The sequence below is a fragment of the Natator depressus genome, chromosome 2 (assembly GCF_965152275.1).
Source record: "Natator depressus isolate rNatDep1 chromosome 2, rNatDep2.hap1, whole genome shotgun sequence".
NCBI classification, from domain to species: domain Eukaryota; kingdom Metazoa; phylum Chordata; order Testudines; family Cheloniidae; genus Natator; species Natator depressus.
The window spans coordinates 138,435,720-138,458,321 of record NC_134235.1 but is presented as its reverse complement, the minus strand read 5'-3'; the positions used below and the strand labels follow the sequence as shown (position 1 = coordinate 138,458,321).

At 39.5% G+C, this 22,602-nt stretch overlaps 1 protein-coding gene across 2 annotated transcripts in view; it reads right to left on the bottom strand.

The window, feature by feature from the left end:
* The window catches only part of SEMA5A (semaphorin 5A), a 606,804-nt gene that overhangs the window by 247,424 nt on the left and 336,778 nt on the right, over positions 1-22,602 (bottom strand). For both annotated transcript variants that reach the window (XM_074945055.1, XM_074945056.1), the window contains exon 5: positions 4,994-5,056. In XM_074945055.1, the coding sequence (XP_074801156.1) occupies positions 4,994-5,056 (63 nt within the window). The remainder of the gene's footprint in view (positions 1-4,993; positions 5,057-22,602) is intronic.

Here is a 22,602-nt window from a genome sequence, read left to right as displayed (position 1 = left end):
ATTTTAATCAATCCCAAATAGAATAGGGTAGGCCATCCCTACAAAGCAAAGTTATTTTCCTGAATTTAGCAAGGAAAATGGTGATGTGAATGAATTTTCTTTCTATTTAAACCATTGACAAGTGAAAGTGGTGAATATGTTTAAGACTATGTTTAAGGCAGTGAGAGCATTTGTAAGAGATGCCTGGATCCAGATGTTTTGGCACCTGGATATAAGTAACTGCATTTACTTGTGTCCTGCTGAATTAAACTCCTGAAGCCTATTAAGTAATTTTGTAATTACTGCTTTTGATTTATTTTTATGTTTTTTCTTTACCTTTTTAATTCAATTCATTTTAATTCATGAAACAGCAAAGGTCATTGTAGTAAATTGCATGTATAGCCTAACTGATGTACTTCTATACAGCATAATCCTACAGAACATACTACAGTAACTTTTAAAAATATATATATAAAGTCTCATTTTAATCTGAATGTTTAAATAGACTAGAACTTCTAGGTTACTAGAGTTAAAGGTCATGTTATGTCACAGAATAGGTAATCTTTTCTAGCTTTGAAATAAGGTCCTTGGATATTTCCATTAACTTGACTTCATAAGGATTTAATCATATTTAATGACTCAAACAGATACAATGTATGATTTTTGTAGATGTGCTTTTTTAAAAAAAATAATTTACAAGAACAGATTCTGTGAGAGAAACAGAGTATGTAGGAAGAGAGATCTTCTGCACATTTTAATAATTTTTATTTTTGTTTTATTTTATTAATGTTTTATCTTGAGAAGTTTTAAGGTATCTCTTCTTTATCAGGATGCGACCTTACAAAGATAAGCTGTTTGATTTTTGTCCTAGTTTCTAAATATGAAGATTACTGTAAATTGTCTTGTTTATAAGAAGAATGGTGACATCTGGCCCATCTTCTCTTCTTTCTTCTTTCTCCTTTATGCCACTTTTCCTGTTGACGGTCGCAGTGGCAGCATAGAGAGTAGGGAGGACCAGACCTCCCTTTCCTCTGCAACAGGTTCCAGCTCCTCCTAGGGGATTCCCCAGCGTTCCTAGGCCAGCCAGGAGACACAATCCCTCCAGTGTGTCCTGGGTCAGCCTCGGGGCCTCCACCCAGTGGGACATGCCTGGTAGAGTTCCAACGGAAGCCTCCTAGGGGGCATCCTTATCAGTTGCCTGAACCACCACAGCTGGCTCCTCTCGATCCAGAGGAGTACCGTCTCTACTCCGAGGGTCTCCTAAATAGCTGAGCCCCTCACCCTGTCTCAGAGAGCAAGCCCAGCCACCCTGCAGAAAAACCTCATTTCCACCGCTTGTATCTGCAATCTCATCCTTTTGGTCATTACCCAAAGTTCAGGACCATAAGTGAGGATGGGGACACAGAGCAACCTATAAACAGAAAGCTTTGTCCGAGAACTCAGCTCCCGCTTCACTACCAAGTATAGGTACAGCACCCGCATCACTGTCACCAGTGCACCAATCTGCCGGTCAATCTCACGCTCCCACTTACTATCACTTGTGAACAAGACCCCTAGATATTTGAACTCTTCCACTAAGGGCAACTGTTCCCCATTTACCTGGAGAGAGCAGCCCAATTCCTTCCAGGAAAGGACCAGGACCTTCAATTTCGAGGTGCTGATTCTCATCCCAGCCACTTGAAACTTGGCAGCGAAACGTTGAGTGAGTTTCGGAGATCACATCTGGTCCTAAACTGTTTACATTTATTTTACCTTGCTGATGGATGAATGCTGAGAGGCTGGTAGTTGCTAGGGTCTTTTCAATCCGTTATCTTTATAGGATTTAGGGTCAATTTTCCATAAACTGGTTACATATTTTCATGTCAAGACTTTTTCACATGGACATGGCCTTGTCAAGTTCAACAAGAGTGGCCTCTGTTCTGTTTTTTCTATTTTATTTATTTATTTTTTGGAGGGTGGGTGTCACGGACCTAGTCTCTGTGGTATGCAAAGCAATGGGTTTTTTTAAAAAATTGGTGGCTTAAGCAGGACTTTCCCAAAATCAAAGCTCACTAACAATGACCTAATTTAAACAATAACTGACCAACTTGTGTGGCTCCATATTGATTTGCTCAGAGACTTTCAAGGGAGGCACTGCAAGGTGGAGTAAGCAAAGATTAAAAACTATAAGAAATAAATGGAAGGCCAAGAAGCCTTGTTTTTTTGGGTCAGCAAACCACCTGAGGGATGACTGACATTCCTGAAATCCTAAGGTCAACCACCTTAAAGAAAGGAAGCCAGTTCATCTACAAGAAGGCTACACCAGCCTTTGACCCGTCTCCCTGCACATGAAGGATGCCACTAAATGCTGTGCCAGCAACATCACCATCTAGCTGCTGGACTGCAATTACAGCTCCTGTTCTGTGACAATCAAGAAGGCCATGAAAACTGAAGTGTTAGCAATCCCCCTGTTATTTTACGTATCTTATTTTTCCTTTTTCTAATATTGTCTTTTGCTTCTATTAAAGCTGGGAGGCAGTCCAGCCTTTTTATTCTCTCATTTTAGGGTGTGGAAGAGAGGTTGTGTGAATGCATGTGTGTATGAGCACCCATCAAGGTCATAAAGGGAAGGCACCAAAAAAAGTTCCCCAGTTTCAACAGCCCTAACCAAAGTCTCAAGGATATTCATTAAAGTATGTTCCATATTCTGTGTTTAAAAGTCCTAAGGAACTTTATAATGAGACAGAGTGTCCTCCCACTGAGCTGGAGAGGGAGGAGTCACTCTGTAATCCCAGGTGGACAGAGCCAGATCAGGCTTGCCCCTCCCGCCGGAAGCCAAGGGGCAGGACAGGAAGTATAAAAGGCAGAGCCACCAACCCAGTTGAGTCTGAGTCAGGGAAGGGAGCAGACTTATTCAGGCCACTGTAGAGCCCTGGAGCTGAACCAGCGCTAAGCCACGCCTTGCCCCCAGAGAAGATTGACCCAGGTGAAGAGCTGTCAGGTCTGTTGCTCGCCGCATATCCTGAGGAGACAGAGGACGCCTGTGGAATGCAGGTACCCAGCAAGGGGATCGTAAGAAGTGGCCAGGGAAAACAGACTTTAGTCCAGTTGGGTTGTTGCTCGATTCTATGTCACCATGTTTCGGTTGGATCCTCGCTGACCCAGTGACGGAACACTCTGCTACTGGTAGGTCCCTGGGCTGATACCTGGTGAAGTAGGGTGGGCCCTGGTTCCCCTACTCCCTGCTGCCAACCCCACTCCTGGGGTGGCAGCCTCCCCACCTTAGGCCAAGAGGCCTGCGTCTGCCTGCCATCTGCCAGAACTGGGTCGTCAGACTGTTTATTTGCTCTGCCCTGCTGAAGGGCTGAGCTATAAAACTGTTCCTTTGCTCTGCTCCACCTAAGGGCCTGAGCCTTAAAACTGCTTGGTTGCTCTGCCCTGCCTAGGGCCCAAGAGCCTACACTGTTTGCTGGCTCCGCCCTGCCTGAGGGCCTGAGCCTCAAGACTGTTTGCTGGCCCTACCCTGCCTAAAAGCCGAAGCTCTAATCCTTCCTTGGGGTGGCACCCCAGAGATGTAGTGAGGCAGAGTGGCCTCCCACTGAGCTGGAGTGGGAGGGACAGTTGCTAACCCTCTGCAAACTTAAACAGTCATACATAATATTTGGTACATAAGATTTCTCAAACTTCTGCTTATCCAAGAGTTTTGTTAGAGTCTGTACAATGCAATCTGGGGAGAGGAGACTGTGGAAGGGTTAACCACCACACTGAAACTGAAATCTAAAGAAGAAGCTTTATAATTGGCTCTGAGGTTGTGGTTTTAGTATTAGAGAATAATTTGTTTTCAGTATAAAAATATTTAACCAGATCCAAGTTAGACTTGACTGACTTGGGTGAATTTTTTTTAGTTGGGGTTTCTAACCAAGGAGAGAGCCTCCTTTTGAGATCCCTCTTATAAGGATTGATTATTTGCTATATTAATCTGATGATCTGATTAATTTGATTCCATTCCAATACCGAGACTAACTTCTTGACTTGACTTGATGTGATAGCTGTATTGTTTTATTCTTAGTTTAGTTTAGTATTACGAACAGTAGCTTAGCTTTGGTGATAGGTTTTCTTGATTTTGTTTTTGTTTGTTTAAAAATTTGAATACAAGTTATAAAACCGATACTGTTTTATTTCTTTCAATGAGCAACGTAGGTTCATAACGTTAGCATTTCTCAAATGTAACTTATTTACAGTGAACCCATAGGGTTGTGATACAAGTGCCTTCACAACTGGCAAACATAAGCAGCAACAGATAAAAAAATGCTCAAGTTGTGAAGTAGATTCTGCACAATGTCACACAAATAAATTTGGTTAGTTAATGCACCTCTAAAAACTCACAAAAAATTGTTCTTTTTATATGCCCATAGGACCGGTCCTTTCTTGGCACTGCATTCAACTATGCTGTGTACATAAAAAAACATGTAGCTGGTTAAACTGGAATCTGGCTCTGGACAGCAGAAACTAAGCAGGTCTTATGTCTACAGAGGTAGTGAATTTCAGACCATTATTCTGAAAAGGTCAATAAATCCTGGGGCAATTCATGTGGCAGAGAAAGAGAAAAGTTTATAAAATTGGGCCTGATACCCAAAGAGATAAACGGTGTATTATGGAAGGGTTTCTGAGGAGTTAATCTAGATTTACACCAATGAGATCAGAATCTAACCCACTGAATTTCACATACTGTAGGACTAAGAAAGTAAAGTGACACAAACTAAGTAATTGGAGTATTGTTACTCTAGAGCCTTTGATGGGTTCTGGAAGGAAGCAGCTGAAATATTGTTTCCTGAAATATTATTGTTTATATTTGCCTACACTCCAGGAAATGCCATATTGCTACCCTAAAGAATCTTGCATTACTTTTAGAAGGAGAACAAGAACTTTATAGAGAAGAGGTTTGTACGCTGACTAGTCCCGTACAGGGCTCTACTGGATATCTTGTCAACCAAATATAAGTTTTGATTAAGCAGCACAGCTGTCATGCACTTACCTTTGATTTGCCCTTACTGTAACAGGCTCTTTTAGTAGCTTCATCACACTGCCACTCCACTGCCTGAAATACATACCAATGAAAATATTTATAGACAAAGATAAGTAAAGTACAAAACACATAGGAGTGTCAGATAGAGACAGCTAACACAGTCATGTTCATGGTACATAGTTCTTTCACATTAGCAGCTGATATTGGGGAGAATCCATATAATATTGTTATAATGTTTTTTTCCTCAGAAACATATATCATTCTTATTGATGGCTGCTTAGTGACATAGTTAAAGTGTGATTGGTGTTTTCAATCCAGACCTAGCACACACTTACTTACATCAGAAAAAACACAGTCAGCACTAATTAGCACTATTCCTGGCAGTCCTAGCAAAGCAAAGTGATTGAATAAGTATGGAGAGGAAAAGATGCTCTATCCCCAGATCTGTCCTTCTAGGTAGTTAAATGGCCTGCATCGCCATAGCATTTGAGGTCAACTTTGTTGAGAGACATAGTCATCATGTTGTGGGAAAGCGTGCACTGTTGCTGTCCTTCCTGTCAGTATAAATTCAAGAGGCTACCAATCCAGCACTAATCACAAGCACGAAAACTTACATTTTGGCTTGAGAGAAAAAAGAAACATACAAAACAACAGCACTAAAATTGTCTACTATGGAACTAAGGTGATTTAGCCTAATTTCTGTGTTGTCTCTTTGCTTCAACATATTTATACCACAGCTGTAACACTGTAGTGTTAGTGTATGAATTAAACCTTATTATTGCCTGATCTAATATTCAAAAGCTATGACTTAGGAAGTATATTCTTTTATGAAGTAGAGTGTATATTTCAGTGTGTACATACTGATACATGTGCATATTTGCATAATATATATATATATATATATATATATATATATATATACTGTATAATCAAGAGTGCCTTTGATATCAGATGGTACCTTTCACATCTAGGGTGTGATTCATATCTGTTATTTAGATTAAAAGTGTCATTGACTGCATTTGCTTTTTACCAGAAAGAACTTGTGATTTCTTTACTAACTGTTGCAGTTTAACAATTTAAACCACAGTTTGCCCCATTTTCATTTTAAATAACCAAAGCCAACTCATGATGATTTAATGTAGCTAATTTTTTGCAGCTGACCTTTCATGGAGATTGTATTAATAGTAAAAAGACTCTGTAATTAGTAAAAATAATAGGCTGAAAGCCTATTTAAATGAGGGGAAGGAAAAGCCTCCAGACAATACTACACAGTACTCTTTGATTTGCCTTTTCAACTAGCCCAAGAATGAGTTTGTTTATTTTCAGAAAAATAACAACCTTATAACCAGTCCCCCTCATTCCCCAGACTCCCTTCCATTTAAAACAATTTCTATTGCAGATGAATTTCTACATCAGTGGGGATTCACTGAAAACTTCTAAAACAGTCTGGAAGAATCCTTTAGTGAATGACCAGAGCATTTGTAACAAATTGTATCTAGCAGCATGAAACACCCTCATAAGGTATTGTTCCCTTTTTAAATAATACCTTAACTCTTTTGTACAAAAAGCAGTTTTATCTCACAAATGTACTCTATAAAAGACTGTTCTTGGCATACCAGTGTATCCTGGGTTTGTAGAGTATTATAAAGATTGCTTTAGAACAGAGAACTAAAGCAAATACCACCAGGACACAAGAAGTCTAAATGTTGTATAGCAGTATGTGCCAGTGTCTGATTCTGGAAATTTTAACCCATAAAAGCATTGAAGCTTAAACTCTACTATGGTTCCAATGTAGAAAGAGTTACTGGAAGGTCATCAGTGTAGGATGGGGAGTGGAGAGAAAGAAGACATGTTAAGCATGTAGCATATCCTACAGCATGAGTAAACCCCTTATGCTTAACAATCTGTCACACCTTGTATTTTGCTCACTCTGGTTGTCTGTCTTCTCCGGGCCTGAGGAAGATCTTTGTAGCTTGAAAGCTTGTCCCTTCCACCAACAGAAGTTGGTCCAATAAAAGTTATTACCTCACCTATAGTGTCTCTTTCATCCTGGGACCACCACAGCTACAACAACGCTACACACATTGTATCTCACAACACCTGTACCAAGCGGTATATATCACTTTCAATATGAAGAAACTGAGACAGACATTCAGTGACTTGCCCAATGTCAGACTGTAGAGTAGGGACAGGAAAAAGATTAGAATCCAAGTCCCGTTTCGTAGGCCCATGAATAATCCATTCTACTGCAATGCCCCCCAAAAAAAATACTTATGGGAAAATTTTCAAAAGAAGCTTTGTTTTGGGTGCCCATCTTTAACATCCAACACATGGTTTGGCAGAGGTACTCCTCTCACAGATCAGCTTACCACTGCCACAAGTCCACTACCTATAATAGAGAGCCAACGGTATTTATCACAGGTGAAAATGTACTGCACAAGATTTAAAATACCTGCTGCCACAGACCAAAAAAAAATATTATTTTCCCAATTTTAAAGATCTGAAATCCTAAACTGAGAAAGATTAAGTAGATTTCCTTGCAGTTTCATTTATTTTCTAATCTATTGGAATGAACATTGGCTTTGAGAGTCAAGATCACTGAATTCTATTTTTGTCTGATTCTAACACTGACTTGCTGTATGACCTTAGTTCATTTCACTCAGTCTTTGTTTCAAAATCTGCAAAATGGGAGCAATCATATTTACCTACTTTGCAAAGTTGCACAGCATAATTAAGGAATGCATGCAAAATGCTACAAAGATGCAAAGAATGATTACGGTTTGTCAGTAGCAGAGATGGGAACAAAATTCAGAAACTAATTATTCTTAGCCCTGTGATTAATACACTAGATTATATGACTTTTGGGGGGGAATCCTCTTTCCTCTTCCAAAACAAATTCATACAGAAGTGGTCACTTTGAGTTTCCACATACATCTCTACAAATATTTCAGACTCAACAAGTTCCTTTGAGATTCCTATATATTGACTAAACCTCCCAAATTATAAGTTATTGGTAAGTGAGAACTGCCCAGATATCTAGATTTTTTCAGGAGAGAAAAGTCAAAGGCCTGAGAGAGTAGAAACTCAAAACCCAATGGCACAGTTTTTGCAGTCTTTCACCAGAGTATGTAATGGAACTCAGTGCAGGCAAGCCTATTAACCGCATCTGTGGTGTAGCTGAAAAGAAACTTCCCTTTTTTCCTTTCTCAAATATACTTTGAATGAATTGAAATATACATTTAATATTAAGACACTATATGATATTGTCAGATACTGTATTGGGGTAAATATAAGGAAATAAACTGAATAAACTATTTTTATGAATTAAGCTATATGCAAGACAGTGTACAATTAATGGCAGGGTTTACTTTAGGGGCATCCTGCTAGGAAAAGAAGGGGGCTGTGTTCATAGTGATATATTTTAAATTAGTGATGAAGTTAGCAAAGTAAGGATAATATTTGCAATCAAGTATGCTTATGTTACTACAAGTCAGTGAAATATACCAATGCTGGAAATGGATAAATAGATAGAATCAAATAATGTGTTCTAAGGACGGCTGAACACAGAGTTGAATAATGAGAAATGCAACTGTTTGACCATGGGCATAGTTTTAGGGGGAGGGGCAGAAGGGGTGCTGCCCCCCTCCCCAAACTGCAAAACTCGGTTAGGCATGGAATTTGCCCCCCCACTCATGTGCAGCCCCATTGGCCTGACTGGAACTGCCCCCACAAAAAAAATATAGAAGTCAAAGTACACCTATATGTTTGACCACTAACGCACAGACACAGGTCAGCCATATATACAGAGTTCCTAACATTATTGTTAAAATAAGGAGAGCAGAAATGAAAAACCTATACAGCTGTTTTGGCCTGCTGAAGAACAGCAATTTTAAAATGACATTGTGTTACTGCATGTTGGACAGTTAAAACAAATTAAAGATCATGGCAGTGGCGAGGCTTTTATTCAGACTGTGAACTTTAAGCTAGACATTTCAACAGTCAGCAAAGTGCTGAGGAGAAAATACGACTTGAGCAAGCACACTGTGTGAAGTTGGCCAGAGGATGCACTTCAAGAGGGAGCCATGGAAAGCAACTTGCTAAAGTAGGCTGCTAACTGGGGATGAGCCAGCAGGTGTTCAATGTATGTACCACCATGGCCATACAAACAGCTATGACCTAACTAGTCTTACATAAACCGGTAAGGCATAAGATGTTTTCCACAAATATACTGGAATGTAAGACCCAGTTGCAAGACTTCAAAAGTGATGCCTCATCTTCTGATTGGATGGTGAAAGGGGACACAACTTTAATTTTGGCTGGACATTTTAAGTCTTTGTCACAAGCATGAGTTGCCATTTGATTAACCCACACCAGTTTCTCAAAGAAGAGTAAGCCAGTTGTACCACCCAGAAAAAATAGGATAAATTGGTCTGTCTCTGTAAGCACATTGCTTCCTGAAAGCTAAAGACACCTGGAAGGAAGATGACTGTGGTCCTGCGCCAGCAACTTAGGAACCCTCCTGGTGATCCCAAGTACTCACATCAGATAGGCACCTTTATTTGTCTCTTTCTCTTTTCCACTAGTTTGGGTTGTCCACCATCGGACTGGGAAAAGACTATAATGCTGTACCTAAATCTGTTCCACCTGGGTTTACAGTGTCAACTTTGCTATTGAGCTGAAAGCTGAAGGCTGAGCAGAGTTCTGGTGATAACTAATGGACTTTGAGCACCCTTTCAACATCAAAGAACTATAGGGGATAATTACATACTTTGCAGCAATAAAATATTTCAATAATTTTGTCTAAAGATCGGGTGAGCAGTAGAATCTTGTTCAAAAGTTAAATAGTGATATCTTTAGGAAGCAAACTAGATGTATGAAGATGGGTTGGCTCCAAGGGAAACTGAAAGGAATGCCAAATGCCATCCAATTTGTTCAGATACCTTTGCAGAAGGCAAATAGTAAAAAATCTGAAAAGTGCAAAGAATGCTTAGCTGTCCCTTTCATTTATTGGATAAACAATAGTCAAGAAGGACAAAAATCCTTGCTGTCTTCACTGGAAAGAGCTTGTGTGTGTGCGCGCGCGTGTGCACATGCGCACAATCCAATGCAGCAGGATATTAAGTCCTGACATGAATTTTCCAGAGATGCTACAAACTGCAAACAAGAAAAAAAATCTATATACAGTATATTTCAGTATAGCCAGAATGTGCAATCATAACCTTAATTAATAAGAAAGTGTCAGTTGTGTTCAGGATCTGAAAAAGTCATAAAAAGACTTGTTGGTTAGGGTTTCTATTATTAGATGTGATACAGGAGAATAAAAACACATGGCTTCCATTAACATCAATGGGAGCTGCAGTCATGTAACTGAGAGCATAATTGCACCCTGTATAATACCTGTATTGCTGTAGGTAGACAGACAGACACTCATAATGGATGTATTAATACAAATACACATATTTTATGTATACACTTCTCTGAAGTGTAAAAACAAAATGTACTATTACATTTCATAGAGAAATAAGTTAATTAGTCAGGAACCAGGAAAATATGAACAGATCAACATTCCAGACAGATGGTCCAGCACTCCTTAGGCAGATGGCTCTGCTAATTAGATACTAGCAAAAAAATAACATTAAAAAGGTGGTTTAATTACATAATGCCAAAAATTAACAACTCCATGAGCTTTTCTTTTTTTATTATCTGGTTGCTTTCACATCTTACATTATGTATTTCATCATAATGAAATACCTTGGGGATTTTTAGATATAATGGCAACGAGCATTATAACTAAGTGACAGTGAACATACAGTCATCCCACCCTATTGTTCACACCAGTTCAAAAATGAAATGGCTTAGCCAAAACTCTGTTTGGCTAAAGAGGTTTTCAGCCGATGTAATTATCTCTCAGTAAACACATATGCTGGGTCCAAGAGCTGGGTCTAAAGAGGCCATTGAGAAGGGTGTGAGAATAGTCAGTGCAGGGAGATAATGAAGGAACTGATGAGGATTTCAGCAGAAGTAGAGTTAGCAGTGTGGTTGTGCTATTGGTTGTTGCCAGGATTTTTATGGAATTGTTTTGATGTTATGAGGTCATTACCTCCTGTTTACATATAAATTCAATGTAGAAAGATTTACAACTCTCCTTTCACAGAGAAAAAATTTCTCCATATTTCAAACATAGTAATGACTCCTCTTGACTTCCACATACCTGCCATTTTGTCTGCTGGCAGCTACTTTGTTAGAACCATACATTAGCTTTCCAACAGCCTTTGAGAAGTAGCTGAGGCCTGGGGAACATCTTTTCTTCACTGAAAAGCTAGAAGATGATACATGAAGAATGACTTTCGGATGAGATGAGCTTCCTTCAGAGATGAGAAGGGTTCCCTTTTGGCTCATCCAGAAAAGGACCCTGGTTTGAGTTTCAGCTATAGTAATATGCCAGAAGCCTCTACAGGGAATCCAACCACCAGATGGGGAACTCTGCTAATTGGTTAAGTCTATTCTCATATCTGGCCACTAGTTGGCAGACATAACAGCCAGTTTTTCTAGGGGAAAACACTATGTTTTCATCTATTTAGAGTCAGTTTTAAATATCTGGTTCTAATGTGGAAATGTGTTTATATCAATTGCAACCTTTATTCAAGTTTATAGTGTGTTTTATACAGTGAGCTGTGTGAAATATTTTAAATTAATCCTCAAATCATGCTTATGCTCATCTGGTTTTGATGTTGGCTACAAAGTGAGTGAGCCTGACATGATTTAATGCTGTGAACTATGTAAAATTTGAAGTTTCACATGGTTTTGATGGGAAGCCAGGTTTCAACTGAGTTTCAATTTAAACATTTTGATTTAAAACACAGCAAAACTCAAGAGGTGAGAACCTGTATCTGTCAAAATCTGGAGAAAATCTTCACAGAAAGCCATGTGGAATGAAGAGTCCAAGATTTACACACTTTGATTATATCTAACATGCAAAGATACAATTCAGCTATTGAAACATCTCAAAAGGTCAGAATCTAGCACTACATCAGTAGACATAATTGGAATAGAGTTCTTATATTAGACATATCAAGATAATTTTCAAAAGTGCTCAACATTGAGCTACTTCATTGACTTTAGTGGGAACAAATTTAGCCCAATGCTGAGCAATTTTGAAAATTCTACCCACAGTCCTTTATTTCTCCTCTTTTACACTAGTGGAATTCTATTGAATTAAGGGGAGGAAAGAAAAGGGCCTATATATGGCTTGTATGTTTTAAACAATACAAAATACTTGATTTATATTTAATAGAGACAGGTTCACTACAAAATTAATGTAAGCAGAGTCTGAATGAGCTCTCCCCTGACATCCAGTGGTGATCTGTGAAAAGGACTTCAGAAGCTGATCTCGTTTGCATGGGCACCCTGCCTAGGTGCTCAAAATGATGGGATTGCTTGCCCAAATGGTCACTTTTGGCTGGTGTGGGCTCCCCAGTCTCCTTGTTATTGGGGCAGGAGTAATAAAGCGTTGTTATCCTTGTTGTGCGAATCAAGAGCAGCAGAACTGCACTTGGCATTTCCCAGTTGAGGGACTCACCCTCAACTATATGGCACTCTAGGCAGGGGACATAGGTTCCAAAGCGTACTGAATTGGGGGAGGAGGATCAGGATTGGCACTTGTACTTGGTGGTGTGGGCCTTGCTCAAGAGCCCCAGACACCATCTGACCCTTCCTCTCTCCACTGTGTAATAACAGAGCTAATTTACACTCAATTGAGAGTCTTGTTCTATGCTGCAGAGCTGAAATCACTGATACCTAGGTCTAAGCATTGGACCTGCTTTGGGACAGTGTCTCTGATGCAAGATGACAGGTTTCAGAGTAGCAGCCGTGTTAGTCTGTATTTGCAGAAAGAAAATGAGTACTTGTGGCACCTTAGAGACTAATAGATTTATTTGAGCATAAGCTTTTGTGAGCTACAGCTCACTTCATCGGATGCATTCTAAGGTGCCATAAGTACTCCTTTTCTTTTTCTGATGCAAGAGACTGCCCAGTGTGCACCAGCAGTGAGGCTCCCCCACTAACAGCTAAAATTACTAAGAGCTATGTTAAATGTGGGGCCCTGAAGACATCTTGGCGTGGCTGGTGGAGAGGTGCGGCCAGCAGGGCAGCTGGTGGAAATGCCAGAGTAGAGCCCTGCAAAATTCAAATAAGACTCCTGAATCAGGCATGTTCAGCTCTGGCTCCAAAAGTTTTGGGTGTTAGAATCTATTGTTTTGGATTGTTTTTTTCCCTTTTTTTAAGATCTGATTTTGACATTGAAGAAAAAAATCCTCAAGGCAACATTGTATTGAAGCAGTGTAATAATGTTCTTGCAATCCAAAGCTTCTCAGACAGTAAGTAGACAGGAGTAAGGAGTAAATGCTTTCATCACCAAGCTTGGTCATATGGTTGGATCATTAGCTGCCCTGGGCCCCGGTACTGACGGGGAGTACAACATGAACATTGATCCATGCCCCCCAAAGAAACTGCAAAATTATGAAAATCATATTACAAAAGAGTGATTAGAACTCTGCATACACTTAGGCTAGACTGTGATTTGGACAATGAATTTCCTCAACAAAATAAGAGGACTCCTATGCGGCCTACTTGGTCCGTAAGTCCAGGCAAACAGGAGTAAGTTGTGCTATATGGCTGCTTGTTCCCTCCATGGAGAAAGGGTACAAAGGATGAGCAGGGAGGGGCAGGGAAAGGGTAGAGCCTTGGCTTTATCACACACTTGCTGTCCCAAGTAGCTGAGCTAGCATAGGGCGCACGGAAGTAGGGATTAGCCAGTCACCCTACACTATCCCAACCCTGAATCAAGAGGAAACCAATGCCTAAGAAGGATGTTGATGAGTCACAAAGTTTCTTCCGGAGGGCTGCAGCCTATGTACTAAGCCTTGGCCCATGACTGTGTTTAACATCAGCAAATAGTCTTTTACAGATTAAGATTAAAAAAACCCAATGAGTTAGAGGCCTTATTTTAAGGCAGAGAAAAATCAGTTACCACACGTACAGGAGGATGAGGTAGACGAGGCTTTCTTTGGACAACTAACAGAAGTTTCCAGATCACAGGCCCTGGTTCTCATGGGGGACTTCAATCACACTGACATCTGCTGGGAGAGCAATATAGCAATGCACAGACAATCCAGGAAGTTTTTGGAGAGTGTTGGGGACAACTTCCTGGTGCAAGTGCTAGAGGAACCAACTAGGGGCTGTGCTCCTCTTGACTGGCTGCTCACAAACGGGGAAGAATTGTTAGGGGAAGTAGAAGTGGGTGGCAACCTGGGCAGCAGTGACCATGAGATGGTCAAGTTTAGGATCCTGACAAAAAATATAGACCCTGGATTTCAAAAAGCAGACTTTGACTCCCTCAGGGAACTGATGGGCAGGATCCTCCAGGAGGCTAGTATGAGGGGGAAAGGAGTTCAGGAGAGCTGGCTGTATTTTAAAGAAGCTTTATTGAGGGAGCAGAAACAAACTATCCCGATGTGCAGAAAAAATAGCAGATATGACAGGCGATCAGCTTGGCTTAAGAGAGAAATTTTCGGGGCGCTTAAACACAAAAAGGAAGCTTACAAGCTTACAAGAAACTTGGACAGATAACTAGGGAGGAGTACAAAGATATTGCTTAAGCATGCAGGGGTGCAATCAGGAAGGCCAAATCACAACGGGAGTTGCAGCTAGCAAGGGATGTGAACGGTAACAAGAAGAAGGTCAAGGAAAGTGTGGGGCCCTTACTGAATGGGGGAGGCAACCTAGTGGCAGATGATGTGGAAAAAGATGAAGTACTCAATGCTTTTTTTGCCTCGGTCTTCACAGACAAGGTCAGCTCCCAGACTGCTGCACTGGGCAGCACAGTATGGGGAAGAGGTGAGCAGCCCTCAGTGGTGAAAGAACAGGTTAAGGACTATTTAGAAAAGATGGACATGCACAAGTCTATGTGGCTGGATCTAATGCATCTGATGGTGCTGAGGGAGTTGGCTGATGTGATTGCAGAGACACTAACCATTATCTTTGAAAACTCGTGGCGATCAGGGGAGGTCCCGGACAATTGGAAAAAGGCAAACCTAGTGCCCATCTTTAAAAAAGAGAAGAAGGAGAACCCGGGGAACTACAGACCGGTCAGCCTCACCTCCGTCCCTGGAAAAATCATGGAGCAGGTCCTCAAGGAATCCATTTTGTAGCACTTGGAGGAGAGGAAGGTGATCAGGAACAGTCAACATGGATTCACCAAGGGCAAGTCATGTCTGACCAAACTGATTGCCTTCTATGTTGAGATAACTGGCTCTGTGGATATGGGGAAAGCGGTGGATGTGATATATCTTTACTTTAGGAAAGCTTTTGATATGGTCTCCCACAGTATTCTTGCCAACAAGTTAAAAAAAGTATGGATTGGATGAATGGACTATAAGGTGGATAGAAAGCTGGCTAGATCATTGGGCTCAACGGGTAGTGATCAACGGCTCGATGTCTAGTTGGCAGCCGGTGTCAAGCGGAGTGCCCCAGGGGTCTGTCCTGGGGCCGGTTTTGTTCAACATCTTCATTAATGATCTGGATGATGGGATGGATTGCACCCTCAGGAATTTTGTGGATGACACTAAGATGGAGGGTGGGAGGGAGATATGCTGGAGGGTAGGGATAGGATCCAGAGTCACATAGACAAATTGGAGGATTGGGCTAAAAAAAACCTGATGAGGTTCAACAAGGACAAGTGCAGAGTCCTGCACTTAGGACGGAAGAATCCCAGGCACTGCTATAGTGGGGACCGACTGGCTAAGCGGCAGTTCTGCAGAAAAGGACCTGGAGACTAGTGGATGAGAAGCTGGATATGAATCAACAGTTGTGCCCTTGTTGCCAAGAAGGCCAATGGCATATTGGGCTGTATTAGTAGGGGCATTGCCAGAAGATCTAGGGAAGTGATTATTCCCCTCTTCGGCACTGATGAGGCCACACCTGGAGTACTGTGTCCAGTTTTGTTCCCCACACTACAGAAGGGATGTGGACAAATTGGAGAGAGTCCAGCGGAGAGCAACGAGAATGATTAGGGGGCTGAGGCACATGACCTACGAGGAGAGGCTGGGGGAACTAGGCTTATTTAGTCTGCAGAAGAGAAGAGTGAGGGGGGATTTGATAGCAGTCTTCAACTACCAGAAGGGGGGGTTCCAAAGAAGATGAAGCTTAGCTGTTCTCAGTCGTGGCAGATGACAGAACAAGGAGCAATGGTCTCAAGTTGTAGTGGCGGAGGTCGAGGTTGGATATTAGGAAACACTATTTCACTAGGAGGGTGGTTAAGCACTGGAATGGGTTACCTAGGGAGGTGGTGGAATCTCCATCCTTAGAAGTTTTTAAGACCCAGCTTGACAAAGCCCTGGCTGGGATGATTTAGTTGGAGTTGGTCCTGCTTTAAGCAGGGGGTTGGACTAAATGACCTCTTGAGATCTCTTCCAACCCTAATCTTTTATGATTCTATGTTGTAAGTGACCTTTTAACATTTTTAAATAAGTAGAGTCATACACTGTATTGCAGAATACAGCATAGCATATCTTTTTTTTTTGCTTTATTCTATTTCTTTAGCTAGTAACACAATCAATTTCACCATTGCTCTTGCTTATTCCTTACTTCACTAATATCTGTTTAGAGTATATTCACATTATATTTATTAAGCAAATTTGCCCATTGGACTTTATTGAGGGCAGTCTGGATTCCTTTATATAGTAGCACTGATTCAAAATTCTGGGGGAAAAGATAACAGTAGGACACAGCAATAATAAAAAAAACTAATTAATAATAATAAATATTATTCAAAAATAATAATTGGTCAATAACTGGAGATTTATTAGACAATGAAGAGACAGAAAATAGTTCAAAGAAAATTTTAAAAAATGAACAGAAAAATGAGGAAAGAGAGGAAGAAAATGACCATTAATATTGTCAATAGACAAATGAATGGCATTAAGAAGAAAGAAAGCGGGATGTCAGGGAATAATGAAAGAAATATAGGAATGACCAATTTGTGCAATGAAAAGCCAGTGAAGAAATAGGCATGTCAGTAGCAAAGGGAAGCAAAAATGAGACATACAGTTTCCTTTTGAACTGAATGAAGTGGTCAGTGAGAGGATTTAAGTCCAATATACATTTCATTGCAAAAACAAGTACATGGACCATGATTTTGCTGTTTAAAATAACTTGCTGATATATGAGATGTTTAGAAGGTGAACTAGGCAAGATTGAACAACAATATGGGTGGCAAAACTAAACCGCTGATTAAAGATAACAAAGTTTCCAGTGCAAACAACAATAATTATGAGAGTGATATTGACAGTGGGAGAAGTGGAAAGAGAAAGAAGAAAGAAAATAATTTCTGTTTTGGTCATATTTAATTTAAGATAACTTGCTTGAAGATGAGAAAAATTAAGATAACCTGCTAGAAACAAATTTATGAGTATGAGGGGAAAAGGATGGAAAAGAGGAATACAACTGAATGTAATCAGCATTGCAACCTCTGAGACAAGACAATGTTACCAAAAACGAAATTATAAAGCAAAAAGAATAGGGGATAGAGGAAAGTGCCCTGGGGGACACCCATCAAAACAGGATGAGAGAAAGCTATTTATTGTAACAGGATACTTTGAAAGATCAGTCATAAAAGTATGAAGAAAATAACTGCAGCAACTTTAATTTGTGGTATACCTGCTCTGTGAATAAATTGTACAGATACAAAAGGAACCACAGAGAGGAAAAGAAACAGTAAGGAAGACAGATAAATAGAAGATTGAGGAGGGTTAGGATTAATACTCCCTGACAAAATGAGAAAAAGGGCTCGAACAGGAGTGTAATATTAACTACCTATTCAATAGAAGTAACGGAAGGGGAGAAGCCAATAATGCAAACTGAAATCCCCAATTACAATTTCCTGATGGAGATTTGGGATTATGGTGATGTTCGTATAAAGACTGAAAGTAATTCCTTTTCATTTATTATGATTCAGGGGGACGGAAAGGTTCAGAACACTGGCAAAAGATATGGTAGCTTTCACTTTTACATCACATATTCAAAATTGCTCCAGGCTGGTAATTACTGGAAGTCAGTGTTGTCTAATAGCCTTTTAGACAGTTACTTATGTGAAATGAGTTGGCCATCTCTGTCCAATTTCTAACTGGCAGTTTTATCAGCATCAAGGGAGTCTTACAGGAGTTTCCTTCAAGTCTAGATTGACCTACAGTGACCGGTAATTCTAGGACAGCAGGGTTTGCTACTGTCTATTCTTTATCTGTTCTGTGGTTAAAGAGGATTTCAATCCTTTGGACTTTCAACCTGTGACCTTTTATCAACATTCTAGTTCATTTTAAAAGTATTTTACATACATATCAGAATAATGATGGAGACAATGACAATGAAGTTGGAAGTTTCTTATTCCTGAAAAAGCCTTACAACAGCCACGTACACCTTCATAACACGTAAGTGTCACCATTACAGAGAATGGGTGCCATTTTCTACAGTGCCTAAGTCACATTTTCAAAAGTGACTTAAGACCAGATTTTCAAAGGTATTTAGGCACATACAATGTGGCTAGAGAGATGCCTAGTGAGATTTTCAAAAGTGCTTAGGTGTCTAACTCTGACTGGCATCTAGACATTTTTGAAAATCCCAGTAGGTGTTATCTGCATCTTTAAATGCCTAAATACCTTTGAAAATCTGGCCCCAGGTACCCAACTCCCATAAGAGCAATTGGGCTTCCAGGCACTTTTGAAAATTCCACTACATGCTTCTTTAGCACCTTATGACAGATTTCAGAGTAACAGCCGTGTTAGTCTGTATTCACAAAAAAAGAAAAGGAGTACTTGTGGCACCTTAGAGACTAACCAATTTATTTGAGCATAAGCTTTTGTGATGCATCCGATGAAGTGAGCTGTAGCTCACGAAAGCTTATGCTCAAATAAATTGGTTAGTCTCTAAGGTGCCACAAGTACTCCTTTCCTTTTTTTAGCACCTTAGAAGACCTTTAAAAATCAGGCCCTCAGCCACTTAGGCACCTATGTCTCATTGAAAGTTGGAATCTTGATTTTGAATTTCTCTCTTTAAAATTATCACTTTTTGTTCTAACTACAATGTTTTAGCAATGTTTTGAGTTAAATACATAACTATGTACAACCTAAACTTTGAGATAGTTTGTTTTTCTTTGGGGGGGGGGAGATAAAAAGACAAAGATTGATAGCATTCCAGCTTTTTGCAACATCTGTTTTTTGAGGAGTGTCAGTAAATAACATACTACTGACAGTTAAAGAGTCGTTCCTCATAAATTCAAATGGGAATTTTTAAATCTTTATATGGATGAAAAAGCGGCTGAATTTTTCACTTCCACCTAAATGGCTTTATGATATTCAGTACTCTAATTATGCAAACTTGGTCATGTTGGCCTCAGTTCTGCAAAACACTTGAGCACAAGCTTAATCTTAAACAAATTGGTAATCCCATCCTTTTGAAACAAGGTACATAAGTATGTTATTAAAGTTAACTACTGATTGAATTTCCAAGGTACTTTCTATCATGTAACTAATCTGTGGTTCCTTAAAAAGTTTGCTAGAGTTAATCCAATCTCAACAGCAAATAAATTATTTTGCAAGATTTCCAAAATATCTTAACAGTCGAGGACAACCAATTTCATATAGAATAAACCCTGACAATTAGACTATTTTCTTATAACCATTACAGTGCTGGAAACTAATATGACTTCCCACAATCATTTTACTATAATTTGTGCAATGAATAATTGCTCTTTTATTTAGTAGTGATTTCTCTTTATAAAAAAATTAGTCTGATTAAACAAACAAGAGCAATTAAGGAGCAATCTGTTTGTCAACCATGTTATAACCATTCTGCTTGTCATCTACTTCATAATAGCAAGCACTCAAAGCCAGACTAATTCCTTTCACAAACCGCAACCCTTACCATAAACAGGGAGATTATGAACCCCTTTTATCTGTCACTTTGTGACGTGGTGATGCCTGCACAAAAGGAACTATATCTGATTTTTGTATTTGCTTGTCTATACAAGGATTTTTAAATGTTTAACTCATTTAAAAGAAAAAGAAAACTTTGATCCTAGTGTGAACAGATGCTCAGTTTTCACAAGGACTGCTTGGGGCCCACACTGGGTTCAGTGGTGTTCAGCAGGACTTTGCAGGGGCACCAAGAAACATATAAATACCATGACAATCCTGACTGCTCCCTTACCTTGTGATTATTAACTGGCTAATTTCTTGTAGGCTTCACAACACAAGAAGGACCTGAGGAGGGATTTGAATAAGAAAGGGTATTATTAAGTTTGGGAAGGCAGTTCCATAGGAAGAGTTCTGTACAGAAGAAAGTGCAGAGATGATCACAGTGAACAGGGCTATAGGGCTGGCATCACAAGCGGGGGGGGGGGGGAGGGGTGAGGAGCAATGTGAAAAAAGGGAAGTTGGGATAAATACAATTAAAGTTATGCTGGGCCTCAAAGGCAGTGGCAAAAATCTTGAACTTCATGTGGTGGAGACAGAGCCAAGTGGCTGGAGTAATTCAAGAAGGAATTTTGTAAAACACTCCCTAAATCTATATGATTCACATAATCCTATGTGGTAAACCAAATTAAATAAAACTTATTTTGGAATCATCTGTATTATCTTTTCCTCATCCTGTCTCTTCTCTCTGCCTCTCTATTTTTAGTTCTGGTTCACAGTAGTTGCTGCACTGGAAGAAAAGTGGTACACTCCTGCACTTGTCTCACAGAAGATGGCAGCTCAGAGGAATTACTGATCCTGCTGTTCTAGTCTAGTTCTATTTTAAGTATAACTATAAAAGGCTACAAAAGAGAGAGCTCCAGCAACTCAGAATGATAGTTTGCTGTTATATTTCTAATGTGTAATATGGAAAGATAAATATTTGTCAATTCTCTTTTTGGGGCAAAAGTGTGAATAATGTCTATTTGTAATTAATAAGATCTTTTTTTAAAAAAATGATTTAACTAGTAACAGCAAAATTTTGCAGAAAAAGTGAAAATACACCTTTATTTCTTACAACAGTCTGATGGCTCAAGTATTATATGTAGCAGCATTCCCAAATATGCACTCTGATGTATTTGTCAAGATCTCCAGATGTTTAACAATGGCAGTGTCTAAATTCATTAATGGAGCTTGATCAATTTTTTAAAATATTTTTAGGATTTGAAGAACTGTGAGTAATTCTGATACATGTTATTCATATTCAGAATGGAGCAATAGTCCCCAAGTAGTGATTTTGATTAGGGCTGTTGATTAATCACGGTTAACTCACGCAATTAGCTCAAAAAATTAATTGCAATTAAAAAATTAATCGTGATTAAACGAAGTTTTAATCGCAGCGTTAAACAATAGAATACCAATTGAAATGTATTAAATATTTTGGATGTTTTTCTACATTTTCAAATATACTGATTTCAGTTACAACACAGAATACAAAGTGTACACTGCTCATTTTATATTATTATTTTTATTACAAATATTTCCACTGTAAAAATGATAGATAAAAGAAACAGTATTTTTCAATTCACCTCATACAAGTACTGTAGTGCAATCTCTTTATCATAAAAGTGCAACTTACAAATGTAGATTTTTTTTGTTACAAAACTGCACTCAAAAACAAAACAATGCAAAGCTTTAGAGTGTACAAGTCCACTCTGTTCTACTTCTCGTTTAGCCATTCGCTAAGACAAACACGTTTGTTTACATTTACAGGAGATAATGCTGCCCACTTCTTATTTACAATGTCATCAGAAAGTGTGAACAGGTGTTCACATGGGACTTTTGTAGCCGGTATTGCAAGGTATTTACGTACAAGATATGCTAAACATTCATATGCCCCTTCATGCTTCAGCCACCATTCCACAGGACATGCTTCCATGCTGATGACGCTCATTAAAAAAAAATGCATTAATTAAATTTGTGACTGAACTCCTTGGGGGAGAATTCTATGTCTCCGGCTCTGTTTTACCCACATTCTGCCATATATTTCATTTTATAGTAGTCTCAGATGATGACTCAGCACATGTTCATTTTAAGAACATTTTCGCTGCAGATTTGAAAAAACGCAAAGACGGTACCAATGTGAGATTTCTAAAGATAGCTATAGCATTCAACCCAAGGTTTCAGAATCTGAAGTGCCTTCCAAAATCTGAGAGGGATGAGGTGAGGAGCATGCTTTCAGAAGTCTTAAAAGAGCAACACTCCAATGCGGAAACTACAGAGCCTGAACCACCAAAAAAGAAAATCAACCTTCTGCTGGTGGCATCTGACTCAAATGATGAAAATGAACATGCATCAGTCTGCTCTGCTTTGGGTTGTTATTGAGCAGAACCTGTCATCAGCATGGACGCATGTCCTTGGAACGGTGGCTGAAGCATGAAGGGACATATGAATCTTTAGCGCATCTGGCATGTAAATATCTTACAATGCCGGCTACAACAGTGTCATACGAACACCAGTTCTCACTTTCAGGTGACATTGTAAACAAGAAGCAAGCAGTATTATCTCCTGCAAATGTAAACAAACTTGTTTTTCTGAGCGATTGTCCGAACAAGA